Source organism: Chrysochloris asiatica, unplaced genomic scaffold, assembly GCF_000296735.1.
Source record: "Chrysochloris asiatica unplaced genomic scaffold, ChrAsi1.0 scaffold00002, whole genome shotgun sequence".
NCBI lineage: Eukaryota > Metazoa > Chordata > Mammalia > Afrosoricida > Chrysochloridae > Chrysochloris > Chrysochloris asiatica.
The window spans coordinates 26,492,435-26,510,417 of NW_006408520.1; the positions used below are offsets into that span (position 1 = coordinate 26,492,435).

At 40.3% G+C, this 17,983-nt stretch overlaps 1 protein-coding gene across 1 annotated transcript in view; it reads left to right on the forward strand.

Moving 5' to 3' along the window:
• CCBL2 (cysteine conjugate-beta lyase 2) overlaps positions 1–17,983 on the forward strand; it is a 109,008-nt gene that overhangs the window by 30,859 nt on the left and 60,166 nt on the right. Inside the window, exons 2-4 of the mRNA XM_006831069.1 lie at positions 3,823–3,881; positions 6,935–7,079; positions 15,601–15,750. Of these exons, the coding sequence (XP_006831132.1) occupies positions 3,823–3,881; positions 6,935–7,079; positions 15,601–15,750 (354 nt within the window). The remainder of the gene's footprint in view (positions 1–3,822; positions 3,882–6,934; positions 7,080–15,600; positions 15,751–17,983) is intronic.

A 17,983-nucleotide genomic window follows, 5' to 3' on the forward strand; every position in this document is an offset into this window, starting at 1 on the left:
TTTATATATATATATGGTAGTAGTTGAGACTATGGGTTCTGGAGAATACTGTCTTGATTCAAATCCTGGTTGAATGTATTTGGGTTTAATTTAACCAGCTTTCTGATCTTGAGCAAATGTAAATGAGTTTAATGATAGTAATCTCTCTGTATCTGTTTCCTCATGAGTAAAGTATGGCTGATAATAGGACCAGTTACATAGGGCTGTTGTGAATATAATACAAGTCATTTATGTACAACAGTGCTCGGTACATATGCTACCCCTGATAAAACCACGTGGGAGCCATGTCTGACTTCTGCTAATTTCACAGGGGGAAAAGAGAATCAAACTCAAAATCAGCCCAAATTCTATGGAATGGAGGTCAGACTTGCCTCCACTCTGTAACTTTCTTTACCCTCTTCTGACACCAACCATCCGTCCATAGCACTTTCTGCTTCACATCTGGGTTCAATAATCCATTGCAATGGCCACACAGAACTCATAACAATACTCACAATTATGGGCTTTATTAGGGACGTGAACAGGTTACAATTAAGGACCAAGAAACAACTCAGGATGTAGTAGTTTTCCAATCAGGAACACCTCTTTTCTGCTGTATTGCAGACATGCCTCGCTGTTGTTTTCAGCTTCTCAGCCATGTGGCCCCTTGGACTCTACCCTACTTGGGCAAATATTGCAAACCTCTTATAGCCAGTCTGTGAATGCCTAAAGGGCACATTTTGCAAGCCAGTCACCTGCACTTAGACACTCAGCTTTACTCAGTCCATGAGCCTAGAGTCCACAGTTGCTCTGTCTTCATGCCACTCCTCTGTTGTCTCGGCTTTTTTAGGTAGTAGTCTCATACTCCATTCATGCTCTTCCTTCTTGATGATCCTGGGATCATCTGTTCCTGCTTCTGAGATGGCTTCTTTTAAACCTAGCCGGACGACAAAATTAACCAATCTCAGCCTTAGAGTCCCGTACACCTTGTTTGTATGATCCCAGCCAATCACTTGGTGGGAATTAAAAAGACATTGGATAGAAAAGCTATGTCAAGTAAATGCAAGGTACCACAATGCCTAATAATGTTGGCTACTTTTAATGTATTTAGAACCTCTTACTGAGTAGTTTTTAAACTATTTGTTGAATACTTACTATATGCTACACAAGGAATTTATAAAATAGCATCCATTTTATGTAAAAGAATCCCCAGGATATGACTGAAGTTATTTTTATTTTTATTTTTATTTTCTTAGAGTGGTATTTTTATCTTTAGGTGAGGATGAACGTCTATGATTCATAATAAAGAGCATTCGTAAAACAACAGGTGGGAGATAGGTTCTTCAGAATTTTGTATTGGAGTTCAGAATGAACTTTTTGATACCATATGTTGTTTGTTGTTAGGTGCCAGCAAATCAATTCCAGCTCATAGCAAGCTTGTGTACAACAGAACAAAACGCTGCCCAGTCTTGATCCACTCTCACAGTTTTTGTTTGAGCCCATTGTTGCAGCCATTGTGTGAATACCTCACTGAAGGTGTTCGTCTTCTCTGACCTTTTACATTGCCGAACATGATGTCCTTCCTTCTCCAGAGACTTGTCCGTCTTGATAGTATACCCAAAGTATATGAGCTGAAGTCTTACATCCTCGCTTCTAAGGAGCATTCTGGCTGCACTTCTTCCAAAACAGATTTGTTCATTCTTCTGGTTGTTAGGTGCCATTGAGGCAGTTCTGTCTCATAGTACCCCTATGCACAACAGAACTAAACACTTCCCAGTCCTGTGCCATTTTAACAGTTGTTATATTTTAGTCCAGTGTTGCCACTGTGTCAGTCCATCTTGGTAGACATCTTCCTCGTGTTTGTTGACCCTCCACTTTCCCTAGCATGCACGATGTCCTTCCCCTAACAATATGTCCAAAGTATGAGAAACAACATCTCACCATCCTGGCTTCTAAAGTGCATTCTAGTTTTACTTCTTCCAATACAAACTTGTTCATTCTGAAATTCTGGTGTGGTGCTGTAGGATAAAGCACTGGACTATAAGGTCATTTTGAACCATGAGGTCTGTGGTTCAAACCCACCAATCACTCCTCAGAAACACTGTACAGGATCACTATGATTCAGAACAGGCTCAATGACACTTAACAACAACTGGCATTCCATGATGCTTTCAATATTCTGCACCAACTCAATAATTGAAATGATCTGATTCTTCTCTGGTCTTCCTTATTCATCATCCAACTTTCACATGTATATGAGGCTACTGAAAATACCATGGCTTGAGTCAGGTGCACCTTAGTCTTCAAACTGAAATCTTTGCTCTTGAACACTTTAAAGAGGTCTTGTGCAGCAGATTTGCCTAATTCAATACATTGTTTGATTTCTTGACTGATGCTTCCATGTGTGTTGATGGTCAATCCAAGCAAAATGAAGTCATTGACAACTTCAATCTTTTCTTCATTTATCTGATGTTTTTGGTCCAGTTGTGAGGATTTTAAATTTTTATCAGTATTTTAAACCCTCTTTGCTTCCAGCAAACAAGTTTGTGCCATCTGTTTATTGCAGGTTGTTAATGGGTCTTTCTTCAATCCTGATGCCACATTCTTATACATATAATCTTGCTTGTCAGATTATTTGCTCATCATACAGATTAAACAAGAATAGTGAAAGGCTACAACCCTGGCACATACATTTTCTGATTTTAAACCATTCATTGTCCTCTATTCTGTTCTAACAACTAACTGCCTCTTGGTCTATGTACAGGTTTCTCAGGAGCACAATTAAGTGTTCTGGAATGCCCATTCTTCACAATGTTATCCACAGTTTGTTATGATCCACAGCAAGTTTTTGTGTCTCTTCTAACATCCAGTTTGGTCTTTTCTTTGCTGCTTGTTTTTATTCACTTTATGTTCTTCATGTACGATGTATGTTTTTAATCATTAGTGTTTACAAAACAAATCTGTTCTTGAAATGGTCTCTAAATTTAGTTGAAATATACTGAAGGTCATATTTTGGCTCTCATAGACTTGATTTAATTTTTTTTAGCTTCAACTTGAACTTGCAAATGAACAACTGATCTGTTCCATAACTGTCCCTAGTGTTGTTCTGACTGATGAGAGTTAGTTTCTCTTTCCACAGATATAGTTGATTTGATTCCTGTATGTTCCATCCAGCAAGGTCTTTATGAATAGTCACAGTTTATGTGGTTGAATAAAGATATTTGTAATGACTAAATTGTTGGTCTTGCAAAATTCTATCATGTGATATTTCACATCAGTTCTTACCAAGGCCATATTATCCAACTACTGATCATTCTTTGTTTACTATGCATTCCAGTCACCAGTAATTATCAGTGCATCTTGGCTGCATATTTGTTCAATTTCAGACTGAAGAAGTTAGTGGTTGTTGTTATATGCTGTCAGTTCCAACTCATAGGGACCCTGTATAGGGTTTCCAAGGCTATAAATCTTTACAGGAGCAGAAAGCCTCATCTTTCTCCCATGAAACAGCTGATAGTTTCAAACTGCAGACCTTGAGGTTGGCAGCCCAACTCGTAACCACTTTGCTACCAGAGCTCCTTTGTTCTGGTACTACCTAGTAAAGCCTGGTGTGGAACTGTGGGTTAATGTCCTGGACTACAAGGTCAGTTTAAATTGCAAGGTCGGTGGTTCAAGCTCACTAGCCGCTCCTTGGAAACTATATACAGGGTTGTTATGAGTTGGAACCAACTCAACAGTACTTAACACACAACACCAGTAAAGCTTTTACTTGGCGAAAATAAAATAAAAGAAGTATTACTCATGATTTTTGGCTTTATTTTTTTATTTTTTTGTATCTTCCAGAAAATGTCTTTGAAATTCAATAACGCAAAACGAATTGAAGGACTTGATAGTAACGTATGGTGAGTATGTTAAAGTAAAAACAATATGGTAAGGTTTTTTTCCTACAAATTTTTATATCCTCAGTTTAGAATTTTTCAACTTATACATAGTCTATGAATAAATCACTGATTATAACTTATCTACTAGATGCAAAATAAGTGAAAAGAAAATATTATTTAAGGTGGAATTCAACTTGGAACATCTTTAATTGATGTATAATGGTTCATTTTCTTAAAAATTGATTATTTGTAATGGCGTTCCCACCAAGTTTAGCATCTCTGGTTGCATGCTAACTAAAATAACATACTGTTTAAATATGTCCACAGTATGTCCAAACAAAAAAGTTATTGTTTGAGTAAAAAGTTTTACAAAGCCACATGCTTTTATTTACAAATGGCCGTTGGCTGCTTTTTTTATTGTAATGGCTCAGTGGAGTAGTTATGACAGGGATCATAGGGCCCACAAAGCTTACAGAAAATGTTTGCCAAGGCCTGCGGAAGCAATCAATGTAAGTTTCAATCTCCTCCTTGTAATGTCAGACTGTTGAGATTTAAATAAAATAATTCCTATAACGTGTTTGGCATTGTGCTTAGAATATGCTAAGCACTGGTGGGTGTGGTTAATGGCAGTCAAAGTCGAAGTCAGTTTGGCGGTTTAAGCTCACCAGCTGCTTCTCAGAAACCCTGTACAGGATTGCTATGAATCGCAACCGCCTCAAAGACACTTAATAACAACAAATAAATGTTAGCTGTACTATCATTGTTACTAAATTATCATCTGTACTAGAGCTAAAAGCAAAAAAATTAACTATAAACAAATTTAATATAAGCATTTTATTTTATGCCTTTAAGTTCAGAATGTCTAGAAATTTTTGTTTGTAAATGGAAATATTGGGGGGGGTTGGGTTTTTTAAGCTTTTATTGTGAATTAAGTGATAGTTTACATGAGAGAACATCGGTTTTACACTCATCCTATGTTTTGTTTCATTGCAATGATTACAACCACCCATGCATCATCATTTAATAGTATTTGATACTATTTCCTCGTGTTTTTTGTTTTGTTTTGTTTTTTGATGTAAACAAAAACACTCCGAAACATATAACCATTTAAACAACCAAAGGGCACATTCTGCAAGTCAGTCTCCTGGCTACCTGCACACAGCCTTTCTCTTCCCATGAATCTACAGTCCTCAGCTGCTCCCTCTCTCCATGTTCTCATCTCTGCCTCCATCTCTGGTGTCACTGCTTCTCTGGTTAGGGTCCCACATTGCACTCATGCTCTCATCTCTTGATGATCCTAGGGTCCTCTGTTAGCAGGCTAATTTAAAAAAATTTTTTAATGTTTTATTGTGAATTATGTGATAGTTTACATGGGAGGACATTAGTTTTACATTCATCCTATCGTACATTGTTTAATTTCCATGGTTACAATCCCCTCCATGCATCATCAACCAACCAAAGGGTATATACTACAAGCCTTCCCCCCAGTTGTCAGCACACAGCCCCTCTCTTTCTCTGTGTCTAAAGTCTCCAACTGCTCCATCTCTCCACGTCATCGTCTCTGCCTCCATCTCAGGCATCACTGCTTCTCTGGATAGAGTCCCGCTCTCCGCTCTTCTCCCTTGGTGGTCTCAGGGACCTCTGTTCCTAGACTGAAAAGTTAATCACTCCCCTCCTTGCTACAAAACATCTACCTTTACATTTCCAACCTTCACAAGTAGTCCTGATAACAATTATTCACTATGGTATCACAAGAGACCCATCCACATTTCATTTCATCAGCCCCGCCTAGACAGATTGGATACTACTCAGTGGAGATTCTACCTTCCTTCACGCCCTCTGAATCTAGGTTCCCTTTTGAAAGCTTGTAAGCCAGCCACTTCTTGCCTTTGTAGCCCCCTCATTTTGAGTAGCTAATGTCCAAGTTGCCCATCCCTGTCTACTCTGTGTATGGAGGGGGGTGGGAATGATCCTTGCTGTAAGGATTTGTTCCCTCTTTTGAGCTACTGCATCCATAGGCGTAGGTGAAGTTCATCAAATTGTATCAGATTACTCATTTTTTCCTCTTCTTTCTTATTCTGGTTGAGCTTGTAGGGCTTAGCTTGCAGCTTCATTGCTGTTTTTCCCTCACTTCCCCTAATTGGTGATGAGCGTGGTCACCAATCAGATCATGTATTCCCATTGAGTCTTAGTCTTGGAAGGGTGTTTCCACTGAGGAGACCCAACCACTTGCCTTGATGTCTCCTGGGCAAGCAACTTGCTTGTTCTTGTAGTAACAGTCGGTCAGCTGCTATTGTTTTGTATGGAAGTATTGGGTTTTGCTACTGCAGTTTTATACTTGTTCTTTTGACTTTGTGATAAATTGTTTCTGAGGTCATAAGTTTCATTCAATATTTGTTCAAAGCTATGAACCTTTCTTCAGAAAAATATGCATCAGTACCTAAACACAATTTTATACCCAATTTCAGAGGGTTCACAGACTGTCCTCTGTCCCCATGCCAGTCCTGCTTTCAGGAAGCCTGCACTGATTCCAGTAATGACTAGGATCTTCTTTGTAATTATAGATGTACATTTCCAAGGAGACTAATAAGGAACAGAATCTATGACTATGAAATAAAACAAAGTGATTCATACACTAATTCATACATTTAGGAAATGTTCCAGAGCGAGTGCTAGGCTCCAGAAATATGGCAGAGGAGAAGTCAAATTTGGTAGAGTCCCTAACAGAGTTTACAGTCTAATCCATGGTATTTTATAATCAGTTCTATTCTCTAATGATTGAGTAGAGCAACCAGAATTTTTGAGAGATGGCGTGGAAAAAAAAAAAAAAATCTAGTAAAACACGGGCAGAATGGAATCGAGGTTTGTACGGAATGTTATAGTTCATCAGTTCAGCCATCACTTTATGAGCTCAAGTCATTTTAGAGCCCAACTTTTTAAAAAATGAATCTGTAGGACTAAATTAGGACTTTTTTTCAGTTTTATAGTAAGACCATGAACTATAGAAAAGATTACTTTATAACTATAGTAGTTATTAATACTAGTATATATATGTGTGTGTGTTTTAATCTCAGGGTTGAATTTACCAAGTTGGCTGCAGACCCCTCTGTTGTGAATCTTGGCCAAGGCCTACCAGATGTATCACCTCCTAGATATGTAAAGGAAGAATTAGCAAAAATTGCAGCAATTGATAGCATGAACCAGTATACACGGGGCTTTGTAAGTATACTGGGACCATGTGGGACATGAGCTTGTGTTTTATACTGTGTATGTACAAGGGGGCTTCAAAACTATTACAGACATATTCCATGATCTTTTCATTCCAGCCTCTACCAACAATTTTGTATCCCCCTTGTATGTGTACACAGTTCTATCATTTATATGTAACTGGTTTGGGGGCACCAACTCTCCTAATCTAGAAACCATAGAAATTCTCCCACCTTTACCTTTATTTCCTAGGATGAGTCTTCCCTCACCTACTTCTAGTCCCTCCATAGTCCTTTTTTGACCTTTACTTTACTGTTGTTCAGGATGGGATTTTATGGCAACAAAGAAAGAGAGGATGTTCTTTTGAGACATAAGTTTTCCGTCTCATTAGTACTTAGGCAGCCTCAAAATGACGGGTTAATGAATATCCACCTATTCCTAACTTGTTACTTTCTACCTCTCTATTCCAATCCCAACCTCTATCCTGTTGTTTTATGACACCTAGAATATCTGGAGATTTCCTAGATTCAGAGGGACCTTTGAAATATAAATAGAATTATTATATGTTTGAGCATTTGTGTTTTCCGCCTGTGGTAGTATAGAAGCCTTTTGAGTTTTTGACTGTTATTGTTGTTCTTGTTAAATGCCATTGAGTCGACTCCAACTCATAGTGACCCTACATAGGGTTTCTGAGGAACCGCTGGTGAGTTTGAACTGCCAGCCTTGCAGCAGTGCTTATCCTACAGCTCCACACCAGGACTCCATAGAAGTCTATAAAAATTCATAGAGTGACTTTGCTTTGAGGTTGGGAGCATAGGGAAAGACAGTAATGCTGAAAGAGAAAAGGCAAGCCACAGACTGGCAGAACATATTCACAATATATCTGACAATAAGCTTGTTTCCAGATTATATTAGAAAATGTTTTAATTCAGTAAGAAAAAATGTAATTGACAAAATATTTTGGACCCATCACAAAAGACAGCATTCAAATGGCCAGTGAGTAACATGGAATATTCTCAACATCATGATTCATAAGAGAAATGTACATCAAAACCAGTGAGATACCATTTCACACCCACTAGAATGGATAAGGAATCCTGGTGTGGTGCTGTGGGTTAATGTGCCAGACTGCAAAGCTGTTTGAACTGCAAGGACTGTGGTGCAAGCTCATGAGCTGCTCCTCCAAAACCCTGTACAGGGTCACTATGTGTCAGAACTGACTCGATGGCACTTAACAACAACAGAATGGATAAGGGGCCTCTGGTGTGGCATGTAGGATTAACATGGATTTCAAACCACAAGGTCAGCAGTTCAAACCCACCAGTTGCTCCTCAGAAATCCTTTACAGGCTCACTGAGTCAGAACCTACTCATAGGCACTTAACAACAACAGCAACAAAATGGATAAGGAGTTCTGGTATAGCACTGTAGACACTCGACTGCTAATCACAAGATTAGCAGTTCAAATCCATCAGCCACTCCTTGGAAACCTGCTGAACCAATTTGACAGCATTTAACAAAAACAAATGAATGGATAAGGAGTCCTGGTGCTGCTGTGGGGAAGTGTTGGGCTGCTAACCACACGCTTGTCAGTTCCAAAGCACCAACACAGAAGAAAGATAAGCCTGTCTGTTCCCGTCCAAATTTATAATCTTGGAAACCCTGTGCAGGATTGCTGTAAATTGGAATCAACTCGATTGATTGTAATGGGTTGTTTGTTTGGGTATAATGGATAAAATAATTTTTAAAACTTATAATATCAAATGTTAGAAAGGATAGGGAACAGCCAGAACTGTCATATAGCAAATGGTGGCAGACATCAAATGGTGCAATCTGGAGGACTGTTGGGCAGTTTCTTATAAAGTTAATTACACACCTATATAATCCATCTGTTCTACTGCTAGGCGTTTGCCTAAGAGAAATTAAAACCCGTTATCTTTTCAACTTTTCAACTTTAACACAAATGTTCATGCAAACATTTTTCACAGTAACCAAAAACCAGAAGCCACCCAAATATCCATCAATAGGTTAATGATGAACATAACATGATGTTCATCAATAGAATATTACTCAGTATCAAAAAGGAACAAACTACTTGTACTGATAAACAATAACATGGATGAATTTCAAAACCATGCTTTTGAAAGAAGCCAAAAATGAGAGTATATTGTATGGTTCCATTTGTATAGAATATGAAAATATGCAAACTAATAAATAATGACAATCAGATACGCAGAAAAATCAATGATGTGGTACAGAGGAGTTTAGCTGCAAAGGAACAAAAGATTATCCAAGTGTTTTAATCTGGGTTCTTTTGAGCAAAACCAATGAAGCATATTAATAGAAGTAAAAGTGTTTCAAGGAAATGGCTCATACAATTGTGAGAGCTGGTGAGTCCCAAATCCATGGGTCCAATGGCAGACTGAAGACCTCTGTATACTCATATGGTTAACAAATCCAGACTCTGTAGGTCATGTGGCAGGCTCGTGGCCTCTACTGACTCACAGAGTTGTAAGGTTTGGCAAATCAAAACTCTATAGGTGGTCAGGTGGCAGAGCAGAGATTTCTGCAGGTGCAAGTTCAAGTTCAAGAACTGGAGTCAGGTAACAAGAAGAGTCCAGAGTCAAGAAAGTGAGCTTTGCCAGAACATATATTTATATACTTTAGGTGGGCCCTGCCACTAAAGAAACTGCCCTTTTAACTGATCAGCTGATCACAGCAGTTGCTACATAACATTAATCACACTCTGCCCCCTGTCATCTTGGCACGTACACATCTCCTTAAACTCTAAATAAATGTAAATAATTTCTAAATAAAGTCATATTTGCACCTAAGATGATACAACTCACGTGCATCCAACCAAATACTCAGTAGTCCTTTTTACTTTTTGCATTTTATAATAAGTAATGGGATAAGGTAGGAAAGAAAACAAAGATATTTGGCATACACTCATATATAATAAAACAAGGAAGAAATACACATACTAAATTACATTCTTTGTGTCTCAACTGGTAATGTGGTCATAGCTGGTATTTAGAATTACCCTCTTCTAGCATCCTCTATGTATCCTCTTTGCCTTCAGCAAGGACTTCATCTGGTCCTAAGTTTTTGCCTGATTGAGTGAACGAAACCTTCATTCTTGAAGGGTCTGTGTCATTAGTAGTCATATCAGAATTGGGTTTCTATAGTTACCCACTGACTTTAATCACAGGGCTTGGTAGTCTAAGCTAAGATGTCTAAGGGCTCTCCTATATTCCAGACATATGCTTCTTTATCTCCATTATGTAATATCATTATTTACTATCAATCCAATTTTCCCTTGGTAATCAGGATCAATCACACCAGCCAATACAGTAACTTCCTTCTTAGCTTGGTGATTCTGAAGCATAAGCAGCCCAAAGTGGCCAGGTTGCATTCTTAATTCCTAGTTAAGTAGAATCAGTATTGTGTCACTGGATAGAAGAATTTCTCCTTTTGGAATTAAGACCTCTAGACCCACAAAGCATAGGAAGCAAAAAATTTCACAACTGGGTCATTAGGGGTAGTAATGAGTGATGCCACTCCCGTTCTCCCCTTGATTGCTGGACATAGGAGAAATAGCACCATACATGGGATGCACATTTAGAACATTGGACAACATTGCCCAGTCCTGCAATGTATTATCACCTAACTGGAACTATAATTGTGACTTATAAAAGCCATTTTGTTCTTTCAAACCAGCTACTTCAGGACAATAGGGAACATGGTAAGATCAGTGAATTCTATGAGCCTGGGCCCATTGACATACTTCATTTGCTGTGAACTAAGTTCCTTGATCTGAGGTAATGCTGTTTGTCTACTGGATGATAGATAAGGCATTCTGTAAGTCTTTGGATGGTAGTTTGAGCAGAAACATTACATGCAGGGAAGGCAAATCTGTATCCAGAGTGTTTATCCCAGTAAGAACAAAATGCTGCCCTTTTCATGGTGGAAATGGTCTGTTATAATCACCTGCTATGGTGCTGTGGGTTAATGCACCAGACTGCAAAGCCATTTGAACTGCAAGGTCGGCAGTTCAAGCTCACCAGCTGCTCCTCGGAAACCCTGTACCAGACCAGGTCACTATGGGTCGGAACCGACTCGATGGCACTTCACAGCAAAAACCAGGTTGCTGACTGGTTGCCCCTAGGACTGGTGCCATATCAAGGGCTCAGTTTTGGTCTCTGCTTGAACAATGGGCACTCACCAAGGCAGTCTTGGTGACTGGAAATCCATGTTTCAGAGCTCATGCATAACCTCTGTCATTGCGACCATGGCCACTTTGTTCATGAATCTCCTGGGCAGTAATGGGATTGGCTGAGGAAAGCAGCTGATATGTCATCACATGTCATCCTATCCACTTGATTATTAAAATCCTCCTCTGCTGAAGTCATCTTTTGGTAAGCATTGATATGATACATAAATATCTTCACTTCTTTTGCCCATTCAGAGACATCTATCCACATATCTCCTTGACACCAGTTTTCCAAAAATGTGTTTCCAATCTCTGACCATCCAGTGAAACCATTGACCACAGCCCATGAATCAGTGTACAATCACACATCTGGCCATTTCTCCGTCCAAGCAGAGTGAACAACCAGCTGCACTGCTTATGTTCTGTCCACTAGGAGGATTTCTCTTTACCACTGTCCACTTCCAGGTGATGCCTGCATATCACGAAGAGCCATCTGTAAGGCAAGCATGAGTTGGGTTAATCTGCCACCCTCTCGCACATAAATTTCTTAACAATAAGTCTAGAGTCATTGATAATGGACCAGTGTAGTATCATGAAAGGGAAAGATGATCAAGGTCCTGCCAGTTCATCACAGGGTACTTCTCATGAGGCCATAGGTGCACACTGAGTGAGAAAAGGAAGTGTGACAGGAGTGGGGACTATGGGCATTTGGACCACTTCCTCATATAACTTGCTTGTGCCTTCATGTTATGCTCAAGCCCAATTGTATACATACCACTTCCATTTAATGATGGGGTGCTGTTGGGCACACCCAACTTTATGACTCTGTGGGTAAGACAACACCCAGTTAATGACGGGCAGCTCAGGCTGCATGGTAATTTGGTGGCCCATGGTTAAGTATTCAGTCTCTACTAAGGCCTGTGAAAAGTCAAAGCAGCTTCTGACAAGGATTTTAGTTATCTGCAGAGGATGGCAGGTGTTGCCTAAAAATGCTAAGTGTCTTCGCTATGATTCACCAATAAGTGCCTATCAAGAACTGCAAACAGCATCTGTTTGCCACTGGAACTTCAGACACCATTGGAGCAGCTGGATCATTCAGTTCAAGTGAAGCAGCAACTTGCACAACCATCTGCACCTGTTGCAGAGCCTTCTCTTTTTCTGGGCCCTACACAAAACTTGCAAGGAACTCTGGTAGCATAGTGGTTATGAGTCGCTGCTAACGGCAAAGTCAGCAGTTTGAAACTACTAGCCATTCCATGGGAGAAAGATGAGGCTTTCTGCTTCCATAAAGATTTGCAGCCTTGGAAATCCTGTACAAGGTCACTATGAGTCGGGACTGACTCCACAGCACACCATCACCACACAAAGTGTGCAGCTTTTTCGAGTCACTTGATAAATAGGCCAGAGTTGCACACCCAAATCCAAAGCAGCATTGTGCCTTTTTTTTTAGTTGTTCTTAAGTACCGTTGAGTCAGTTCTGACTCACAGCAACCCTGTATAGGATCCCAAGGAGCTGCTGATGAGTTTGAACCATTGACCTTGCGGTTCAAACCGACCTTGCTGTCCAGTGCTTTTTCCCACAGCGCGACACATTTTAGTTGTAAGAAGGACCAAATACAACTTATTCTTCACTTTAGAAGGAATATCTTGACGTGTCTCCCACTACTGAGTCCCTAGAAATTTACTGAAGTGGAAGGCATCTGATTTTCAGTTGGGTTAATTTCCCATCCTCTAGCACATAATGAAGTCCTGGTGTAGTGCTGCAAGATAAGCACTGGACAACAAGGTCAGTTTGAACCACAAGGTTCAAATTCACCAACCACTTCTTGGAAACCCTATACAGGGTCGCTATGAGTCAAAACTAAATGATGGCACTTAACAACAAGAAGCACATAAACGTCTTACCAATAAGGCTAGAGTCGTTGATACTTCTTCCTTACTAGATTCAATCAGCGTAATGTCATCAGTAATGGACCAGTGTACCATCTTGAAAAGGAAAGGTGATATAGGTCTTATGGACTAAATTATGACATAGTGCTGGAGAGGTGACACACCCCTGAGGGAGGACAGTGAAAGTGTATTACTAACCTCATCAATAGAAAGCAAACTGCTTCTGATGGTCTTTAGCTCCGGTAGTGTAGTGATTACAAGTCAGGTGGCTAACCTCAAGGTCAGCAGTTCAAAATTACCAGCCATTCTGCCAGAGAAAGATGAGGGTTTCTGCTCCCATAAAGATTTAGAGCTTGGAAACGCTATGCAGGGTCGCTGTGAGTCAGAACCAACTCCGTGGCACACCACCACCACCACCACCTCATAGAGAAAAAGACATTGGCTACATCAAGAGCTGCGTATCAGGTACCTGGAGGTATATTAATTTGTCCAAGCACTGAAACCATGTCTGGAACAGCAGCTGCAGTTAGGGTTACCACCTGATTAAGTTTACGATATCCACTGTCATTCTCCAAGATCCATCCAGTTTTCATACAAGACAAATTGTTATTGTTAATTGCCATTGAGCTGGTTCCGACCCATAGCGACCCTGTATAGGGTTTCCGAGGAGTGGCTGGTGAGCTTGAACAACTGACCTTGCAGTTAAGACCCACAGCACCACACCAGGACTCCATACAAGGCAAATAGGTAAGTTGAATGGGAATGTGGTAGGAATCAACTCTACATTCTTCAAGTCCTTAATGGTCATATTTGTTTTCTGAAATCTCTCTAGCAGTGTAGTATTGATTTTGCTTTACTTTTCTCCTAGGCAAGGGCATTCCTGATGACTTCCACTTGGCCTTCCTACCATATTAACCCTTACTCCACATGTCAGGAATCTAATGTGGGGATTCTGCCAGTTGCTGAGTCTGTCTACTTCAATTATGCATTCTATAACTGGGGGAATCCCTGCAGGATGGATTGAACCCATTGTGCAACAGACCTGAGTTAAGACTCCCATTAATAACTAGATTTCCATATGCCCCAGCTCTGACTGATGTGCCACTGCATCATTTTGGGACTCCTAGAATGTGGTGCTCTAGGTTAATGTGCTGGACTGCAAAGTTGGTTTGAACCACAAGGTCAGTGGTTCAGGCTCACTAGCTGCTTCTTGGATCAGAACCAATTTTACAGCACTTAACAACAACAACAGAATTAATATCAGTTCAGATCAGTGTTCAATAATTCCCAGAAGGTCGGATTATTTCCCTTTTCCAATTTACAGTCAGTCTCATAAAAGGCCATAGGTTCCTTAAGGAAGACTGGGAGAAAGATTAATACCATACATTTTTGGCAGTATAGTAGTATCCTTCCCCAAGCGGATCCAACCTCCCATTCACAGTGTTGTGGGTCTGTACACTGGCTCAAGTCTGGGAATTGGTTGATGGGCTGTGACTTTCTGTTATGGGAGAATGCCATTTACTTGACCTAGAATTATTTTGCTTATGCAGATCAAGTAAATATTTAGTAGAGTTTTAGAGTCCTCATGTAGTGTTACAGGATAATGCACTGGGCCACAAGGTCTGCAGTTCAAACTAACTAGCCACTCCTCAAAACTCTATACCAAGTCGCTATAAATCAGCACTTAATACCAACAATAACAAGCATTTATTTTGGAGTCCTGGTATGGCATTGTAGGATAAGCACTAGGCTGATAAACCACAAGCACCTTGGAAACCTTATACAGGGTTGTTGAGTTGGAACTGACTCAGTGGCACTGAACAACAATTTGTGTCACTCCTGGGAATACCAATGCCATTGTCAGATTATTCTGATTACTGCTTTGTGTCTGCTGTCTGTTATAGTAACCACATCCACCTTGTCTTTGCTTATTAAGTGCCACCATTTGGTCCCTGCCACTATATGATCTGGAGTCCTAGTATGGCGCTTTGGGCTAATGCATCTGACTGCAAAGTCAGTTTGAACTGCAAGATTGGTGGTTCAAGCTCACCAGCTGCTCCTTGGAAACCCTATACAGGATCGCTATGGGTCAGAATCGACTCAACGGCACTCAATACCTCTATGATCCAGTCACCCCTTTTATAGTTAGGTGTCTTAATTCATTGAGATCAATTCCTATTGTAATATCTGGCCTACATAGAAAAGCAATAACAGCCTTCCAGGATACTGGGGCTCCCTTCATGATTATCCTTGATCCGTATGACTTTCATCTTGAAGTGGAAAGTTTTTCCAAAAAAAATTGTTTTTTCTTTGGATAATTATAAATATCAAAACCATTATTTTAAACTTCTCACATTTTAGAGCCATATTAACTCAAGTAGGACATATCAGTTGCACCCAAGGTTTATTCTTTTAACTTCTCATCCAACAGGGTCATCCATCACTTGTGAAAGCTCTTTCCTGCCTCTATGAAAAGCTGTATCCAAATAAAATCAATCCAGATAAAGAAATCCTTGTGACAGTTGGAGCCTATGGATCTCTTTTTAGTGCCATTCAAGGATTAATTGATGAGGGAGATGAAGTAAGTATATTAACATTATAATACCTATATTAATTATACTTTGCCCTGCCTTTGAAAATCCTACAGCCTCTTTTCCCTTTCTCATTAAATTTTTAATTAACACTAAAATACATATTGACATGATTAGGTTCCAATGACACAATGGAGGATGGCTACATCATTACCTCACTACCAGATTACATCCATGTGGTGGTGGTGGTGGTAGTGTGCCGTGGAGTTGGTTCCAATTCACTGCAACCCTGTATAGGGTTTCTGAGGCTGTAAATGTTTACAGGAGCAGAAAGCCTCATCTTTCTCCTACTGTACAGCTGGTAGTTTCCAACTGCTGACCTTGAGGTTAGCAGCCTGAATCAAAACTACTACACTACCAAAGCTCCTTACATTGATATATAACCAACAAATTATATCATTATCTAACATCTGAACCACTGAGAATCATGGCCCAGACAAGTTTACACATAAGCCGTAACCATCACAGCCAGCATTACTCTCATCTCACAGCTCTACATTCATTTCCACCAGATGTATGTTGTTTATGTGCAAAAGAGTCGGATAGTAGATTTTTTTCTATTGTTGTAAATGAGAAATGTTAGATAATAAAATAGTCAATGTGAGTAGATATAAACACATAGGGCAAAGTATAATTTTAGCATTCAGCTTGAAGTACTGTCACATATATATGTATATTAAGGTAATCATAGTCCAGATGAAGATATAGTACATTTCTAGCACGCCAGCAGGCTCCTTTTTTGAGCCTGTACTCCCCAGAGATAACCATTCAACTGATTTCTAGCACCACAGGTTAGTTTTAACTGCTCTTTAATTTGATATAAATAGAATCATATATATGTATTTGGGTCTGACTTAATTTATGTCTGTGAGATGCTTCAAATTTGTTAAATGTAATTCATTATTTTCATAGCCTAATTAGATAGGGGGACCTAGTGATCTACTTCTAAAAAAATGGTCAGTAAAAACCTTATGACTAACATCAGAAAATTGTTTGATGTAGTACCTGAAATTGAACTCCCGAGGTTGGAGACACCACCAGGAAAACACTCCACAAAAATGTCATGAAGGGCAGAGGGAAGGAGAATTAAACTCTACATGAGCTCAAGGCTGATTTCTTTGAGGCGTATTTCAGACAGGCCTCCACTTTACAACCACCTTTACTTTATTCTGACACCAACCATCTATCCCGTGGCACTCTATGTCTGTTGCTGTGTTCAATAATACATTGCAGTGGCCACACAGAACTCACAGACAATACTCATAATTATTAGGGAAGTTAACAGGGTATAATTTTGTATCAGAAACAACTCAGAGTATAGCAGCTTTCCAGTCAGGAATGCCTCTTCTCAGCTGTACTGAAGGAATATCTTTCTCTTGCCCTCAGCTTCTCAGTCACACTGTCCCTTGGCCTCTGCCCTGCTCAGGCAAGTGTTACAAGGCCCTTATGTGCTGCTGATAAATGCCTCCAGAGCATCCAAGTCGGCAAACCAACCTCCTACCTGAAGGCACTCAACTTTACACTGTCTGTGGGCCAGGAAGCCCACGTTCTGCCTCTCCATTCTGCCACCTTTACTGCTGCCTTTGCTACCATGCAGATTTTTCGCACTTTGTTCCTGGCTCTTTTTTTTGATGGTCCTGGGTCCTTGGATGGTCTGCCTCTGCTTCTGAGATGACTGCTTTTAAACCTACCAGGAGCAAAACTAACCAATCCCCACGTTAGAGTCCTGTATACCCTATTTGCATAGTCCTAGGGACGCACAAACGGAGGGGGCAGTGGCTGAACGATGTGCAAGAATTGCGCAGACCTGGTGGAGATATTAAATGAAACCCAGACCTCGGAGCGGCAGGGTGAGAGGTGTCTGGAGACCAGTTAATACCACTATTATTCAAATTTATGCACCAACCACTAAAGCCAGTGAAGTTGAAATAGTTACCCTGGACGCGAGAGCGCCATCCTAGCCTAACCATTGGATCCTGGCTTTGAGGCGGGGTGAACCAACTTAGAGACCCACAAGAGCAGCCCAATGCGTCTCACTACAACCCAGTCGCCCCTGCTGCGCTTCCGCCTCTTGATTGACATCTGAGGATGGAAATCCCGTCTTTGAGCCGGACTTAAGGGCCCTAGCACAAGGAGATTCCTATTTAACAGTAACCACGCAACCGCCACTTGTCTGGCTGTCGTGCTGTGGTGGTTTGAATTGCTGTGATTCTGAGGGCTATG